This window comes from Notothenia rossii, assembly GCF_949606895.1.
Source record: "Notothenia rossii genome assembly, chromosome: 11".
In the NCBI taxonomy this organism is placed as follows: domain Eukaryota; kingdom Metazoa; phylum Chordata; class Actinopteri; order Perciformes; family Nototheniidae; genus Notothenia; species Notothenia rossii.
The window spans coordinates 55,609,280-55,626,004 of NC_136910.1; the positions used below are offsets into that span (position 1 = coordinate 55,609,280).

At 41.5% G+C, this 16,725-nt stretch overlaps 1 protein-coding gene across 2 annotated transcripts in view; it reads left to right on the plus strand.

Moving 5' to 3' along the window:
* The first annotated feature begins 633 nt into the window (after positions 1 to 633).
* The window catches only part of slc12a2 (solute carrier family 12 member 2), a 69,096-nt gene continuing 53,004 nt past the window's right edge, over positions 634 to 16,725 (plus strand). For both annotated transcript variants that reach the window (XM_079658774.1, XM_079658775.1), the window contains exon 1: positions 634 to 1,578. In XM_079658774.1, the coding sequence (XP_079514900.1) occupies positions 1,033 to 1,578 (546 nt within the window). In that variant the 5' untranslated portion in view covers positions 634 to 1,032. The remainder of the gene's footprint in view (positions 1,579 to 16,725) is intronic.

The window sequence follows — 16,725 nt, forward strand, 5'->3', positions numbered from 1 at the left end:
TAGGTACAGTACTTAAGTCCTTTTGAGTACATTTACTTTTCACCACTATGTATGCAACACAAAATCTACTGTAGTGTAATAGTATTGTAATATGAACCAACAGCTGTTTTTTTCTTGTGCAGAGGTTACATTACTTGTGGCTATATGACCATATGTTCAATTCTCAGACATACTTGTGCTCAACATAAGGCACATGTGTGGGAAACTGATCTCACTTGGTTTCTGGCCTACAATACACTACTATAATAGTGTATAATCGTTTTTAAAAAAAAATGTTATTAACTCATAAACTCCAGAGTATGGCAGCAGACACCTTGCCTAGCCACATGAGGCGTACAGGAAGCTTCCAGACAGACAGACAGACAGACAGACCGACAGACAGACAGACAGACAGACAGACAGACAGACAGACAGACAGACAGACAGACAGACACGATGTAGCCTGAAGGCCTGTTGGTGCAGTTTCGCCCCCTCCCCTTTCTCGTCTGCATCTCTTCCCTCCATAGGAGCATAACGTCACGCCTACCGTTTGGGTTATTCGATGAGTTCTCGCGACATTTCACTCCCCAATGAAAAATTAGTCGCTATCGATTACTTATCGCGAGATCCCCTTTATTCGGATCCCACCCTATAATGATGCCGACTGCAGTGTGTATAATAGCAGCAAAGGCAGCTCCGGGAGTTTAAGGAGGAGCTGCTGCAAGGTCGACAACAGCATCCTGCTATTAACAACAGGAGGGGGACGGAATTTAGTCCAGAAGCCGAACGAGTTAGAGCAGTATCGAGTTTTTTTTTGGATTTTCAGTCGCGGAAGAAGGAGGAGGAGAGTGGCCAAAAGTTTCCCGGCTGTACCCTCATGTTCAGAGGCAGCTAACGAGCTACTAGCGCTCGCTGCTTTGCGCGTGCTCCTCCGCTCGAGAGAGGAACCGTTGACCGTTTGTCAGTTGGGTGACCGTCCAAATATTCCTCCACTAACTTTGTGGGCCAGAGCGTGTTTTTAAAACCCCACACTGTGTTCCCGTTGTGTGTGCCATGTCAGCTCCATCCCCAACACCCCCTGCCTCGGCAGAATCTGATTTTTTAGCACCGGACGCGGGGGGGCCGAGGCCGCTCGGTCCGACGCCCAGTCAGAGCCGTTTCCAGGTGGACATTGTGACCGAGGCAGCTGGAGCTTCGGGGGATAAGTCTCCAAGCTCCGACGCCTCAACCGCTGTCCCACCCGGTGATAAGGCCACAGACGGTTCCGGTGCTGACCCGGGTGGAGAGGAAGCAAAAGGCCGGTTTCGGGTGGTGAATTTCGCGGATCCGAGTGCGGCGGGAAGCCCGGCCTCTCCGGAACCGGCTGACGGGCTCCAAAACGGGGACACGGTGATGAGCGAGACCAGTTTGCATTCATCCACAGGGGGCCAGCATCACTATCACTATGACACCCACACCAACACCTACTACCTGAGGACTTTTGGGCACAATACCATCGATGCCGTGCCCAACATCGATTTTTACCGGCAGACAGCAGCGCCTCTTGGGGAGAAGCTGATCAGACCCACCCTGTCGGAGCTTCACGATGAACTGGACAAGGTAAGCCCCTCCATATGTCTGGGAGAAACCTTAGGCATGTTGCTGCTCATAGTAAATCGTTTGTATCGTTAATTAGGCAACGTTATAGAAAGGAATGTACACTGACTGCAGGAATACGATCAATTCAAAATGCACACATCCTCAATTCAGCTAAAAGTAGCTACTATACACGTTGTCATGAGCATCCAGGCCATGTGCTGTGCATAGATATTGGCACATGTGCAGATAACAACATCATGTGCTTTTATTTGGCTCCTTCTGGGTCACAGAGAAGACTGCTTTGTTTTCTGTAGCCTTCACAGATTTAAAGTGTTAAGACAGAAGGTGTGACTGAAAATGACAGGACCTTTGGTGGTGCTGCTATCTTATGTCTATGGTCTAGCTCTGTCCTTTTTGTTTACTTTGTGAGCAATTAATTTATAAAAGCCACACAACAGTTTGAGTCAGATGATAATCTTGTGAATGTCTCTCCTGTGATCTGTTGTGTGTTGTGAAAACTTCAGGGTTTGTTGATCTTTCTTTTCTCTTTTGGAATGTTCTGTTTAATTCACAAGTGGATTATTGACGTCCAAATCTGATAGTCCTTGCTCAAAGGGCTCTGTGTAGGCACAACTATTTCTGCATTGTCTTTTTAAAACAAGAACATGTCTCTTTAAAACTCTTGCTACAAAGTTTGGAGTATTGCATATTGCTGGACCACAACTTGGCCACAAAAAGCCCACAACCAAAGAATAGTATATTGATGTTATGACTCATCTTCCACCAAAGGTTCTCAAAATGACTAATCGTTTTACCATTGTCAATACATCTTGGTAAGGCCTATAGCCTATATCACAAAAGCACCTGTTGTCTTCTTATGTGTCTTTTGGTCAAGTGTCTGGATCTCAGTTTGGCATCAATGAGCTCCAATCATATCTCATCATACGAGTGATTTACAACGACTTTCTACAATGAATTAGAGCATGTTTATCTGAGCGTGAGTCACCGGTAATAGTCAAGGTTACATTTTGATAAACCTCAAAGTACTTGTTGGCGGCAGTAGCTAGAACCTCATAGCACTGATGAATTGTAGCTGCTTACTCAATAGAGAGCTATTCCAAAGCTTGAGCTGTAAACACAGAGGCTATGAATAGAAGACATTCATGAATTAATGCAGTGTGTAAGCTGTGGCAAACTTGACATTCCCAAGAGCCTTTTCCTAATTAAGAAAACAGTTCTTTGATGCAGCATAGTTGATAACACAGATCGAGAATATCTTCTTTAGCTGAGAGTACACTGGACTATCCCCTAAGAAAGGAAGAAATGCAACAACATTTAAATAGGCACACCATTTTTTAAATTAATTTACATCTTAAGAAGGTGTGTTTGGGTTTTGCACAGGAATCCTTAGAAAACTTGAATGGTACAGCTTTGAGTTTTAGATTAATTTAGCCTGTGTTTAATAAATAAAGCCGTTTTAACAGAAAGCACCTCTGTTATGTGCATGAAGTGGGATTCTCCAAGCACTGTGGTTGTCTTCCAATCTTTCCTTGACCTTGTATGACATTATATATCAAGGTCAAGCCAAAGTGGTTACAAAAGATATGCCTTTTTTTGTTATAATGCATCTTTTTAGTTCTGAATAAAGGGTATCAAAGGTATTGTTTGAGAAACCAAGCTATTATAGTGCCACTTATACTTTTGAAGGAATTGAAAACATGCCCAGTCCTTGTTGAGTGTGTTTTTAAACCCGGTTGAGGATGAGTCGCTCAATGATCAGTGAGTTTTCTCTGCATGTTCCTGTTTATACTCTATGTGGTTGAGGTACAGAATAACATTTGATATTGCCAAAGTCCTGTGCTGTTGTTGGGTAACTTCCTTTTGGTAAATCTTCATGCCACCCCTACGATGACTAACACTTGACATGAAACTGAATAACTAGGACTCAAAGTGGTCATACACATTGAAATGGAGCTCCATTAGTTGCATATCAAGTGCTTATTGCTTCTTGCAAAGGTTACAGAGGAATCTAACTGGTATTTGACCCGTTGTACCACTTTTTCGATTTAACATAACAAAGGAAGTAATAAAAGGGATAAGAACATTGCTTTTTATAAACATGTCATGGGTGCTGTTTTCTGTCAAGGCAAGTGTTGGCCATGATGTTGAGGTGATTTACCAAAGCGATGTCTAGCCTAAAGTCCACTGGGTCCAAGCCATTGTAAGAAGTGAACCTAAGATGATTGTTCATAAATCACGAGCAGAGTATGCAGTAGTTACACCCCTCTGACCTTGTCTTCAGTCTATCAAATTAAAGAGTGGAAGTATCAGGCGGATGTGAAGGCCATCGTGTGGAATGCCTTGTTGGCATTGCTGGGTGAGATATGACTCTAATGTAGTGACTAATATGGAGAGAATATGGTTAAAACACAGCACATTGGCTCAAGTTCTGAACTGTAAACCAGATACAGGGCGGATACAAGACTGTCTGCTAGTCTTTAAAATATATAATACCTGCACAATAGGGATATTAAAAGTCAGTCTGAATAATGACTACTGCAGATTGCATAAAATAGAATGTGTAGACTTGCACTCACCAATGTATGTGTAAGTGCCTAAACGCAGGCTAAAATAACATCTCACCAGAACGTATATAAAACAAATATTCACAGGCTCTTTTTATGCATATTGCACCCTTATTTTAATTTAATTGTATTTAACCTTATGACATTTTCTGTAGTCCTTTTGTGATGAGTGAGTACTTGTTTTTAGGAAACTAAACCACTCTGGTGCCATACGTTGACTTGCATACAAATCTAGACAGATATTTACTACTCGAGGCTTACTGTTACTAGTCTAACTGGAAATGGTTAGTCTACTGATCCTATCGATACACAGGAAATTATGCAACACCCCATGGATTATGCATGTTGTTGCTGCATTGAGAGAAGTGAAATCCAGCCAGCAATAGTGTGTTTGTACTTCCTATTCAGGGCTTGTTGTAAGGTGTTCAGTTATCAAGAAATGAACTTGATTTCTGGGTTACGCTCTGTCAATTTGTCCAGATAACTGCCTCCTGGAACAGTTTAGAATTTGAGATGTGAAGGTCAAGGACTCCCTCAGCCTCCTACATAGCTTTTGATTTACTGAATGTAGTTTCCATGTGCATGATGAAGCCAATTCTAACACTTAAAGATGCAGAATGGTGGCCGTATTGCTTGGGTAGAGTTTGGATTCCTAATTCAACATCAAAAGTTAGATTTAGTTGAATACAGTTAAAATCGGGTCAGGCTCAAATTTTCTGATTTGTTGGATGGTTTTAATCCATCAAATAATCATATTTAAAAAGATTTCCCCAAGTATTGTGTCAAAATCTGTAAAATCAATGTATTATAGTAAAAAGAAAATGTCGTGGGAGTATAAAGTAGTATAAAAAGAAAATACTCATACCTCAAATGTGTACTTAAAGTACAGTAATTGAGTAAATGTACTTGGTTACTTTTCACCACTGATGGTCAGCTGTATAGTAAAAGGAAGAGGGAAGGAGGAATGCTTTTTCATTATCTATGAAGCAACTGATGAGCCCATACGCTGCCATCAAGTAGCTTGTGATGAAAAGCTGGTCATATTTTCTGAAGGTTGTTAAAGAGGGCTCCTATTGTTTTACCCAAACAGAATGTATTGGGTCTTCATAGCAAGCAAGTAGTACAGTATCAGTAGTTGAGCCTGTTTCATCACCACACAATTACTGCGGCTGCAGATATGCAGGATTTAATTAACTGCTGCGGTTGGCTCACATTCATAGAGAAAGCACTGTTTGGCTCAATATTAGGAAAATAGCTCTGGGACTATGACATCAGGGGGTTTGTGGTTCTTTGAAGGTCATGGTGACCCTGATGTCTCAACTATATCCTCTCTAACATTGAAAGGTTTTTCCCTCATTGTGCTTTACGCCCAGATCGAAATGTGGAATGGAAATTCCACTGAACCAATTGACCGTTGCCCATGGACTTTTCACAACAATCAATGAGTCATTCAGCGTACTGTGGGAGCAGTTATAGAGACTGATTTCACTGCATTTCCCCGATGACCGCTAAACACTTCAGGTTCTTCATGTAACCTGATAGGGGCACAGATGGTGAGCTCCACAAGGAGAAAGTGGGCTTTATTTGCAATGGGGAAGTCCAAGCAGGAAGGTCTCCGTGTCCCGGTGTGTCCCTCAGCAGCGGCCACAGCAGGGCAGAGTGCTGGAGGTCTTTATTGACGAGTCAGAAGTTGATGCCAGGGCAGATTTATTCAGTCCGGACCAGCCAAGCATGAACGCGCTGTGCTTAAATATACCCCCCTCCTTTAGTGTCATTCCAGTGTAGCAGCTCTACTGTGTGTGGAAAGGCATCGTTTCAGCATGTGTGTAAATGTAAGGTGATGTTTGAATTAGCTCCATGAAAAATATGCTCCTAAATCAAAAATGCTGTATCAACCATAAAATAACCCTCATGCCAGTTGTTGCAATTGTACTATTTTACTTGTGGCCTTTACAGTGACTAGAGATGTCCCGATCCGATCACGTGATCGGGGATCGGAGCCGATCACGTGATTTTCAAAAGATCGGAATCGGGAGAGAAAAAATCGGGGATCGGGATTTTTTCCTTTTTTTTAATATAAATACTTTTTTTTAAATGTTGTATTCAATGTTACAAAACAAAAATGACCATGTTCAAGTCTTAAAGTCATCCTGAGGCCTTAGTTTTGGTTTCAAATTACAGAACATCATGTATGTGTTGCTTCTTTCGGGCTTGTTTTCATAGACCTTGTTGCTTATTTCTCTCAAATCTGGCAACAGAGTGGGCAGGGCGCAGTGTCTAATTGTAGCAGTAAGCTAACGAGTACTGATAAGCTTTATTTTGTTTTGATCCAATGCTGCACAACTGAACTGATCCAATGCTGCTGTGAAAGAAAGAAGCTATATCCATGTTGGATAGAATATCCAATTTAAATAAAAAAAATAACCTTAAGGGACAACTTGAATGCTTTTTTTCCTCTTAATGCATTGCATAAAGATCGGATCGGGAAAAATCGGTATCGGCAAATTGTCAAAATCAAATGATCGGAATCGGATCGGGAGCAAAAAAAGGTGATCGGGACATCCCTAACAGTGACAATTTCAGGATAAGGATACACATGTGTCTGACATGTCATTAACTTTAGTAAATGTATTTTAGCTGGAACTAGAAAGTATTTAGCAGCGTTTATTGATAACTAGGGGTGTAACGGTTCACAAACATTTCGGTTCGGTACGTACCTCGGTTTTTAGGTCACGGTTCGGTTCGGTACGTTTTCGGTACAGCAGAAAAAATTATCACAAAACAGAAAATATTTTTGGTTTTTTTTTTATTATTAAACTGTGAATAATTTATTCAATCAAATAAATACAAAATATAATAAAATAAACATTGAGGTGCAGCATTTCGATGAACTGAAATAATCTGTATTTTAACTTTACTGTACTAATACTCACAAAACATAAACTATTAGTTTTGGGTTTTTAATTATTATTAAACTGAATATTCACTCAAATAAATACAAAATATAATAAAATCAACATTAAGGTGCAGCATTTCGATGAATTGAAATAATCTGTATTTGAACTGTACTGTACTAGTACCTAAGCAGCCAGTTTGACATTAGGACTTGCTTGTCATTGTATTTTCATGTTTTTTTAAAGAAAAATGAACTTGTCCACATTGCTTGCCGAAAGGGCAGATCTGCTGGAACTAACAATGTCTCCTGCTGTGGAGAACACCCTCTCTAGGGACAGAGGTAGCAGATACAGCCAGGTAGCGCTTTGCTAACATGGCAACATAAGGATATTTGGCGTTTGTAATAGCTTTGGCTCGGTCTGAACTTTTTGCGAGTGGTGGAGGCTTAAATGCTAGTGGGAGTTGGGTTTGCACTTCAGTCTTTTGGTACCGGTGATATTCACGTTCGGGTGATGCCTTTTCAAATGAGTGTGCAAGTTTGATGAATTACCAGCCGCGTAACCAATTTTAGTTTTACAATGCCGACAAACAGCTTTGGTTCGGTCCACCTGTCTTTGTCCGTCATCCTTGTACGTAACTGCAAAACCAAAATGTTCCCAAACCGGAGACTTCAATGATGCTGGAGGATTTTCGAGCTCAACTTTATCTGCGTTCGCCATTTCGACAGTTCCTCAAAATTACTGACTAGATTTTAACGCAGCCCTGTGACCAGCTCTCATAGTATGCCTCTCGTCCAATGAAATGACTTGCTCGCTCTATGACGCGTTGAACCCAATGTGAGCAAATTACTCTGAATGCTGCGACGCAGCACCTGAGATTACTTCCAAAAAGTTGTTCACGTTCTCAATTTTTTACGTTTAACGTTATATTCGTTCTGTACACACGTGTACCGAACCGAAGGACCCGTACCGAATAATTTCGGTACGTGTACCGTTACACCCCTATTGATAACTGTCTGATTTAAACAATGAATCTAAAATTATTTAGGAACAGAGAGGCATCAGGAGGAAAACCACAGCACTCTTGGCAAAGGCAGAACTTTGCAAAGGCACTCTTACAAAGGCAATTAAAATCATGAATGAATAAGCAATAAGGCCGAACCATCTACTGACACACCAAGCACATATTGTCAGTCAATTTGGATTTGGAGCCACTTGTCTGTTGTCTGTACTTTTTGTGGTGTGTTTAAATGGCTCCACCACAACTACTTCTTTGTCTGTTTGGTGTTTCAGGGAGATTAGCAGATTGTCAGATAACCGGTCAGTGACGATCTAAATGAGCCACTTAGTTTAATACAGCTTTGTTTTGGACTGATTTTGGATAAAGGCTGTGGACTATAAACACAACATTGTGTTGTCTCCGAAACAACATAAATAAACAGACAGAAAGAGTATGCTATGGTGATAACTGATATTGGCATTTTCTCTGTTTTACAGTTGTTTAAAGGTCCCATGTCATGCTTTTCTGGTTATTACCCGTCCCCTTCTGTGTTATGAAGGTTTTTATGCATGTAAACGGTCTGCAGAGTCACAAACCCTCAAAGTACACCCTGTAGCGAGTAAAACTCTAACACAGAAAATACCTCCCCAAAACGCCTCGTTGGAGATACGTCATTGTCCATTTGATTCTTCCGGGTACGCATGACGTCAACCGTGCCCGGAACGAAATGGACCAATCCGTGGAGCAGTTACGTTACGTCCGCGGAGCCGTTATGTTAAGCCCCCGCTGATTGGTCCAAATTGACCAATCTACGGACTTCCTCTCACACACACACTCAGTGCAAGCAGCTCTGCAGATTTCTCCTCCCTGGCTGCAGGCTGATAACAGACTGTTGGGATCGCGGTGAAATTCTCTCTGCAGACCCATTCTCACAGCGTTTGTCAAACTTTTTCTTACTCAATATCAAGCCACACTTATTGTTTTTACTTCGGCTGTGACTTTGTGTGTGCTCAGGGTGAGTTTGGCTGTGTTTCGCTGTGTATCGCTAAACAAGGAAACAACACCTCCACGGAGCTCAGCGCGATTCACAACGTCCCGACCAATCAGAGCACACTGTGCTCACAGGTGGGTGGGAGCTGGAGCTATTGGAGCTACAACAAGCCGTTAAAGGCAGAGTGAAATTCAGTGAATACTAGGGTTGCCAGAAACTGACCATGATCAAAAACGATTATTCGACCGCCCCCCCCCAATAATAAAAAAATATACAAATAAAATCAATTTATAAAAATAATATTCGATTATGGAGACTGTAACGAATAATCGAATAATCACTGGCATCCCTAGTGAATACATGTAGTTTACAGAGATGCTGTATGAGAAACCAATGTGAGTTTGGAAAATTGCACAATATAAATCTATTCTAGTAGACCTCAACAATGGAATTATGATCAGTGGAAATGGCCATGACATGGGACCTTTTAAAAATGTTGGTTGATATGACAGAAAAAAAGGAACAGTGGCACTTTTTTTTCTCAGTGTTTTCTCAACTTTTTTTGATGAGATGAGCAAATATATACACACACACACACACACACACACACACACACACACACACACACACACACACACAGTATCTCCTCAGACATAACATGTTGTGACATGAATACAGGTTCAATCAGGTAATTTCTCCTGTATGCCTACGAGTTTGAAATTAAAGGTTTAAAATGAGAAAAACGAGGTGGCAGCTGCTCTGAAACCCACTGAGGAGGTACAGCTGTTGGGTTTGCTGCTCCTAACAGGAGATGAAGTGAGGCTGCCCAATGGAGCTGCTGTTAGTGTGTACACCTTTTTTATGTTTTTTTTTTACGGACAAACATCCCTCTCCGTGTTTCTCCCCTGCTCCCCCTTTTCTTTGTTTGCTGCACTGATGGTACACAAACAGGAAGCAAAGGACGCCCGGGCTTCTGGTGTGGCCTTTGACAGGAGAGGGAGTCCTTTTGTGTCAGCCATGGCTGATGGCCTTACAGCTGTTGTAACACACACACACACCCACAAACACACTGCTCGTAAACCTCTGTGTGGGTAAGAGTGTGTGCTTTTTGTTTGCAGAGGACCTGGCTTCCTTCTTATCCCTACATCCAAGTGCGTCACATGGAGCCTGATTTCACAACTAGCACAACAACCCCACCCCCCTCCTGAGATCATTTGTGCCAGTCTGCACGCCCAGTAATTATTGGGAGAGTAAATTAGTTTGTTTCCCCCCTTACCTTGGAACAAGGTGAAGTACAGGTACTTCTTGTTCACTGTCCACTAGGGCTGCTCGATTATGGCAAAAATCATAATCTCGATTATTTGGGTCAATAATTGATATCACGATTATTAAAAACGATTATCCATTTACTTTGAAAATATGAATTTATTGGAGAAAAATAATTTGAACAGTATGTTTTTAACAGTTGATTACCCTGAACTTTAAGTATAATTCAACTGAAAACCCCCCAAAAAAATCATAAAAATATAATCGTTTTATTTCCGATTACGTTGTTTTTGCGATTAAAATACGATTAATTGAGCAGTCCTACCGTCCACCCACTTGTAAGTAAGTGCTTGCTGGAGTTAATGACTCCGGGTCTCAAGAGAACGCAGCGAGAAGACATTCACATATTTATAATTTACTATCACGCCATACCATGCCACCTCGATGTAAACATCACACATCCCACACCGCTGATAACTAAAGCAGAATCTGATTAGCATTCCAGCTATGTAAATGAATGAATGCCAAAAATCTCACTGACTGAATCTTCCTCCTGCGCTCCGCCCATTGTGAAAGTACACAGCGGAGAACAGCCGCCAGCCGAACTACTTCCAGACTCTATTAACCTATTACTCAGATCTAGGTACTTATTTACATGGACAACACTCCTGAATCATAACTTATAACTTTGTATGACTCCTAAAGAAAAACGTTTACTTCTTAACCAAAGTCACACAATAACACAAACTAAAAACTTATTGTGAACATTGGAGAAATGCAGAGCACAGTTCCCATTATTTCATCACAGCAGTGTTTTGGTGGAGATCACAGGTATCCAGTCGTATTAAGGTCCTGACACACCAAGCTGATTTTCGGCGTCTATAGATGTCGGGCCGCCGATGAGCGTCGTGTCGCCCTACTCAGATTGGTGTGTCTGTACCGTCGTGTCTTTTCGATCGTGCCGACACCTTCCGCCACCAATTCTCCATGTTGAATCGGGAGGCTGTCAGCCAAAGAAATCACTCTGATTGGCTGTTCAGCTTAGCGAAACGGAAGTGAGGGACCCAAACAAACGATTAAGAAGGCAAATCTGAGATTTCATTTAACTCCAGCTCTCGACACAGGTTCGGCAAAGCCCCATGAGCTTCTCGCTGTAGAGTGAAAATGGAACGCACACGCTATGTGTTGCTTGTTTGTATCACGCAGTCTGTTCTTCTTCTCCCGGTTATAACGCAGTCTTTCTTCCAGTTGTTGCCTCTTTTTGAATGACGAATACACACTACCGCCGCCTGCTGGTAAGGAGAGTTATTGCCACTCACGCATGCGCAGTGCGTACGTGCTACTTGGCCGTCGGCTGAAGTCTTTGCGGTGTGTTCCAGTGCGAAACATGACCAAGACGCAGAGACGTGAGGCGACGTTCCACCGGGACGTGTTCTTTGGTGTCAGTTCGGTGTGTAAGGACCTTTTTTTTTAAAGTGTTGATCTAGTTAATGTAGTTTTAAATGTTATCGGTGCTTGAAACAGAGCATTGAGAACAGATCAGCTGCTGTCACATATTCTCCAATTTGCAAAAACTGTGCTTGTATTGACTAAAGCAGACATGCCTGCGTTCAACAAAAATGGCCTGAGGCCAGCAGAAAGGCATGCCGGGACAGTCAACTCGAGAGCTTACTGTCCCGACTGGAACATGTTTAGCCTACATAAGTTCGCTCCTGTATAAGACACATTCAATGCCCAAGTCAGTGTGCTTTATAGTTCAACTCGGTTTGGTTGTCCAACTAGGTTACATTACATTACATGCCATTTTGTTAGACGCTTTTATCCAAAGCGACTTACATACATTCAGTACTGTGGCCAATCCCCACAGGAGCAATTTGGGGTAAAGTGTCTTTCCCAGGGACACAACGACATGCTGAGAAAGTATCAGTACAGAGCCATGATGTGGTACAGCACTTCATGAGTGCTACAAGATAATGATGCGTTCTTTTATGGATCCTTTTCAAACATTTGATATATTAGATCCATGTGAATCACTTGGGTTAACCATCTGGCCAATGTGCTGGCGAAGGAAACACTGACATGCACTGTCAATGTTTATTAAGCGTTTCATGTTTCAGAAATGTCCACTAACTGTTGAGGCACTTTAAAATCAGCAGGAAAAAGTTGGTTACAATAATATTTTCCAATATGGAAAAACCACACGCACACTCAAACACTTTTCCTTCTCAGGGACTCTCTCTGGAATTTCAGTCCCCTTCTCTGAACACAACAGTGACGACCTTCATAATGACATTTCCTGTTGCCTGCAGTCCTCGCTCTGGCAGCACTCAGTGCGGCAGATCGACTGTCCGCTCCAAACACTCACACTCCTAACACTTCATAATGTAACATTTTCACTTATGGCCTCAGTCACAGCATGAGCGATGAATGTTGACATCCTTTTCTCATATGATACCACCCCCCCATCCCCGTAGAGTGGCATAACAATCTCACTACGACTGCTATGAATGGATATGACTATGATACTGTTAAAAAAAGCTTAAAATGGACAAGGAATATAGAATTGATAGTGGTTAGCACAACCTACTGCAACAAATGTAGAAAAGAGGAAAATATGTATTAATCAATTGTCTCAAAATGCTTGCTAGGAATCATACTGAAAGGCTGGCTCAATTTTTCAGACTTCCATTAATCAATTTTTTTTAGTAAGTATTTGATTTAAATCCTAATATTGTCAATTTTGCAACTGGATTATTATTTTATTCATGCTTGTATTGAGACTGAGAGTAGTGTTGCACAGTGTACCGATACTTAAAAGGTACCGCGATACCCTGCCGTTAAAAACGTTACGATTCCTCCGTTTCATTAGTATCGGTACTTTAAGAATGACAGGGAAAAGTGAGAAAGCGCTGTTTTAATAAGAGCCGTGTGTGTTCTTGTAATTTTTTTTATTTATTGTTCTCATTGTTTGAACGTTTGTGTTATGGTTCTGGTGTGAAATAAAGCACAATAATTACATTTAAGACTGTTTCCCTTTTTTAAAGAAAACTATCAAAAAAGAATCGCAATTCTTGACTTGGTATCGAAACCAAAATGTTGGTATCGTGACAACACTAATTGAGAGAACACATAACATTTGAGAACCTTAATTTATTTTCTTCAATAGAAAAAGCTTTGGGCAAAAAAATGTGTATTTGTCATTGTAAGGTATTTTCTGGTACCAAACCATTTGAAATGAAACCAAGCTCTCAATATATCCCACCTACAGTAAAAGGCTGTATACATTTACAGGAGCATTCTTTCCTTTGTTGGAGTTCGCTTCCCCTTTAAACAGGAAATTAGTGCTTTCTCTTGTTCCCCTCAGTTACGGGCTACAAAGAAACTCACGGTTCCCAACTCTTAATGATTCACCTTGACCTGAGGACAATGAGAGATGTGTCTGCACTGCATGTCTGCATGTGCTCTTTGTTCAGAGGACGATAAAGTCAAAGATGTTTGGAGGTCAGATTGATGTAACAGCAGTCCCCTCACCCTTTGCTTATAGAAGTCGCCCTTTTTTCCAGGAGGGAGCTAAAATCACCTTCCTGTGAGCGTATAACCCGCATCATGGAAAACTTGCAGACGTCCTTTTTATATATATATTTACAAGCTGCCACATTGGCTTGTGTGTACACATGCGAGCCGTATGGCAGGATGTGCCCACAATACGCTCCACTTCCATTCAATTGGTTAATTAAGTCGTTCTTGGTGGCCCGCTTCTATAAACAAAGGCTTCTACAAAGCACGTGTGACGGACAGTTGGAAGTTAACAGGACATGGGAGAAAATGTGGCTCTGGAATGTAACGGATGCTGGGGCTGTGAGCAGCACGTGAGCCTCTGAACTGCTGCGTCTCTCACGTGTTAGGCGTCCTCCAGGGACTCTGTCCACAAGGGAAACGCTAGAGCGCTTTTATTGGGGAAACAGGAAGCTGGCTAAGTGTTCATATTCACATTTTGTTTAATTTCTGTGACATATTATACAGGTAAAGGTATTGAAACCGTATGAATCAAATTCAAATTTACTCTAAATTTCTCCGTTGTTGATAAAGACAAGTTATTAAACGTTTTGTTCCTTTGTACACGCCTTTTACCTAGATTGATCTTGACAATTTTTCTCCATTTCGTTAAACTCTTAAAATCATCTTCTCACAGTGGAAGCCATTTAGAGACATGCTAGTATCTCTGTTGTAATTTACCGCGGGGAAACGTTTTGATTGTGCCATCAAAGCCAACAATTTCTATGACCGTCATTTTCCGAGAACACGCCTCTCATGGCTTCAGTAACAGTTTTATTTCATTAGCCACCAGCTGCTAAAAATAGTAAATAAATATTGCAATAATACATTCAGCAGTTCTGTGCTTTGATATGGTCATGCCAATAAAGCGTCTTTGAATTTTGAAAGCAATAATAGGCCCATCCCTGCTTCCAATTTCTAACACTTACAAACCACAACACCTCAGTATATTCACATCACTGCCTCTCCAACGGAGTCCGTTCCCTAACCTTGCTGAGCAACAAAGCTCCTCACTGTGTGCCGGTGCCTCACTCGTCACCTCTTACACACTCATGCCAAAGTCCAATAGTAATTCGACACAATTCCAAAACAAAAATCTCTGCAGTGTCAGGCCGGCTCATTTTGGTTCCATCAACAGGCCTCAGTGGGCAGCAGGGAATCCAACGCTGGGAGAGTTTCAGCGCAGTAAAAGAATAATGAACTAAGTGGTGGGAGGTTTTTCCAAACAATGGAGAGATGTCTCAGAGCGTGGACATCTGATCGGTCCTCTCAGTCATTGATAGAGTCATGCAGGGTGGGAGGGAGGGGGGCCAAAAGGTATCTGAGAATCCATCAGAGCCCGGTTCAAAAGATGCTGACCACTGCACTGTAAACTAATATGTACAGTGTATCGGACACAGTGTACCAATAGACAGTGCTACAGAGATATTATTAACCCAACTGAAAGTCTAACAGACCATGCTTACAGCGGAGGCAACTCTTGTTACATTTTGACAGTCCAAATCCCAGAAATGCTCCATGTAGAAAGGCTGATGTTGGAGAATCTGTAACCAGAGATATGACTGTCGAATAATAGACTACGTTTTAAGCTACACACTATATGTTGTATTGCTGTGTCTCATGTCTACGGGACTTCCTGAAAATGATCCAGTCATGTCATCAGAAACCTTGAAAAAAGTATTTTGAGGAGTATAAAAATAACACAATAACCATCATCAGAAAGGAACAGTTTTGTCATCATTTACCAAGGGCAAAATAATGAATCTCCCTTGCTTAAAATGTTGCTGTTCGGTAAGAAACCTTCAGCGTTTGGCTTTTCATTCAGAAGTGCTCCACTGTTACACGAGCCAACATAATCCTGGCTTCAGTAAAACTAAGTGCCTGTAGTGATGCATGTTTTTCCATGAGGTTGAGTGCACTTCCAGCCTCACCAACACAACAGGAGCCTTATTTATTTTTGATTAGCTATATTACGTCAGTGCTTGAACTTTATCATTTTTCATTAGTGTGTAGTAAGCAGAACGTGCCAGTGATTCCAGGAAAGACTCATTACTTCCTGGATATTTCTGTGTCTATAATCACACAGGAATTACAGTCTTGATCATTTTTCTTAAACCATACTTTACTTTGCGAGCGTCTCTGTCTTGGGTTAAATTAGTTAAATCTGATTGCATCATTAGGTTTAGTAACGATGCCCGTGTGGTTTGCTCTGCCGTGCTAATCTCCCCATGCTTTGTCATTGGTATGCAAATCCAGCCTTTGTGTGTATTCAGCCATGGAGATAATGTTCACTAACTCATCCTGTGCACTGTCCTCTGTGCTGCTCACACACAGTTACTGAGTGGAAGTCACAATGTCTGTTTGATACCTGCAAGGCAGAAGAATGTGAGTCTTGAAAGCTGCTGGCTTCAACCTGTTCCTCCCATACAGCAAATTAACTAAAGAACACATTGTCCTCCGGTGTGCAAGTCTCCGGTGTGGCTTTCCTTCCTTTTCCTCCGGCTTTCTGCTCCTGAAAGTGTTTCAGTGTTCCCTGGTGATTTTGTGGCTTCCACCTGTTTGCCAAGATGTTTTTTTTGCTAAAGTAATTGACCTTCAGAAGGTTTGAGCAGCCTCTCTCAACAAAAAGCTAAGTTAATCCAAAGCAGATTTCTTCCAACGTCAGGACTTTTTCCACCTTTTTAAATATGTCACTGCAGCAGAGACGATGTTTTTCAGGTTTTTCCTTCCGTGTCATCAAAAGCTGGTTCCCTTTTATTGGATTCCTCTGCTTTGCCGCCTTCTCACTTGCTTATGGAACAATAAATACATCGTTAGATATAGATCAGAGATACGAGAGGATTCTTTTTGTTATTATGCAGCATTGATTTGTAAAAC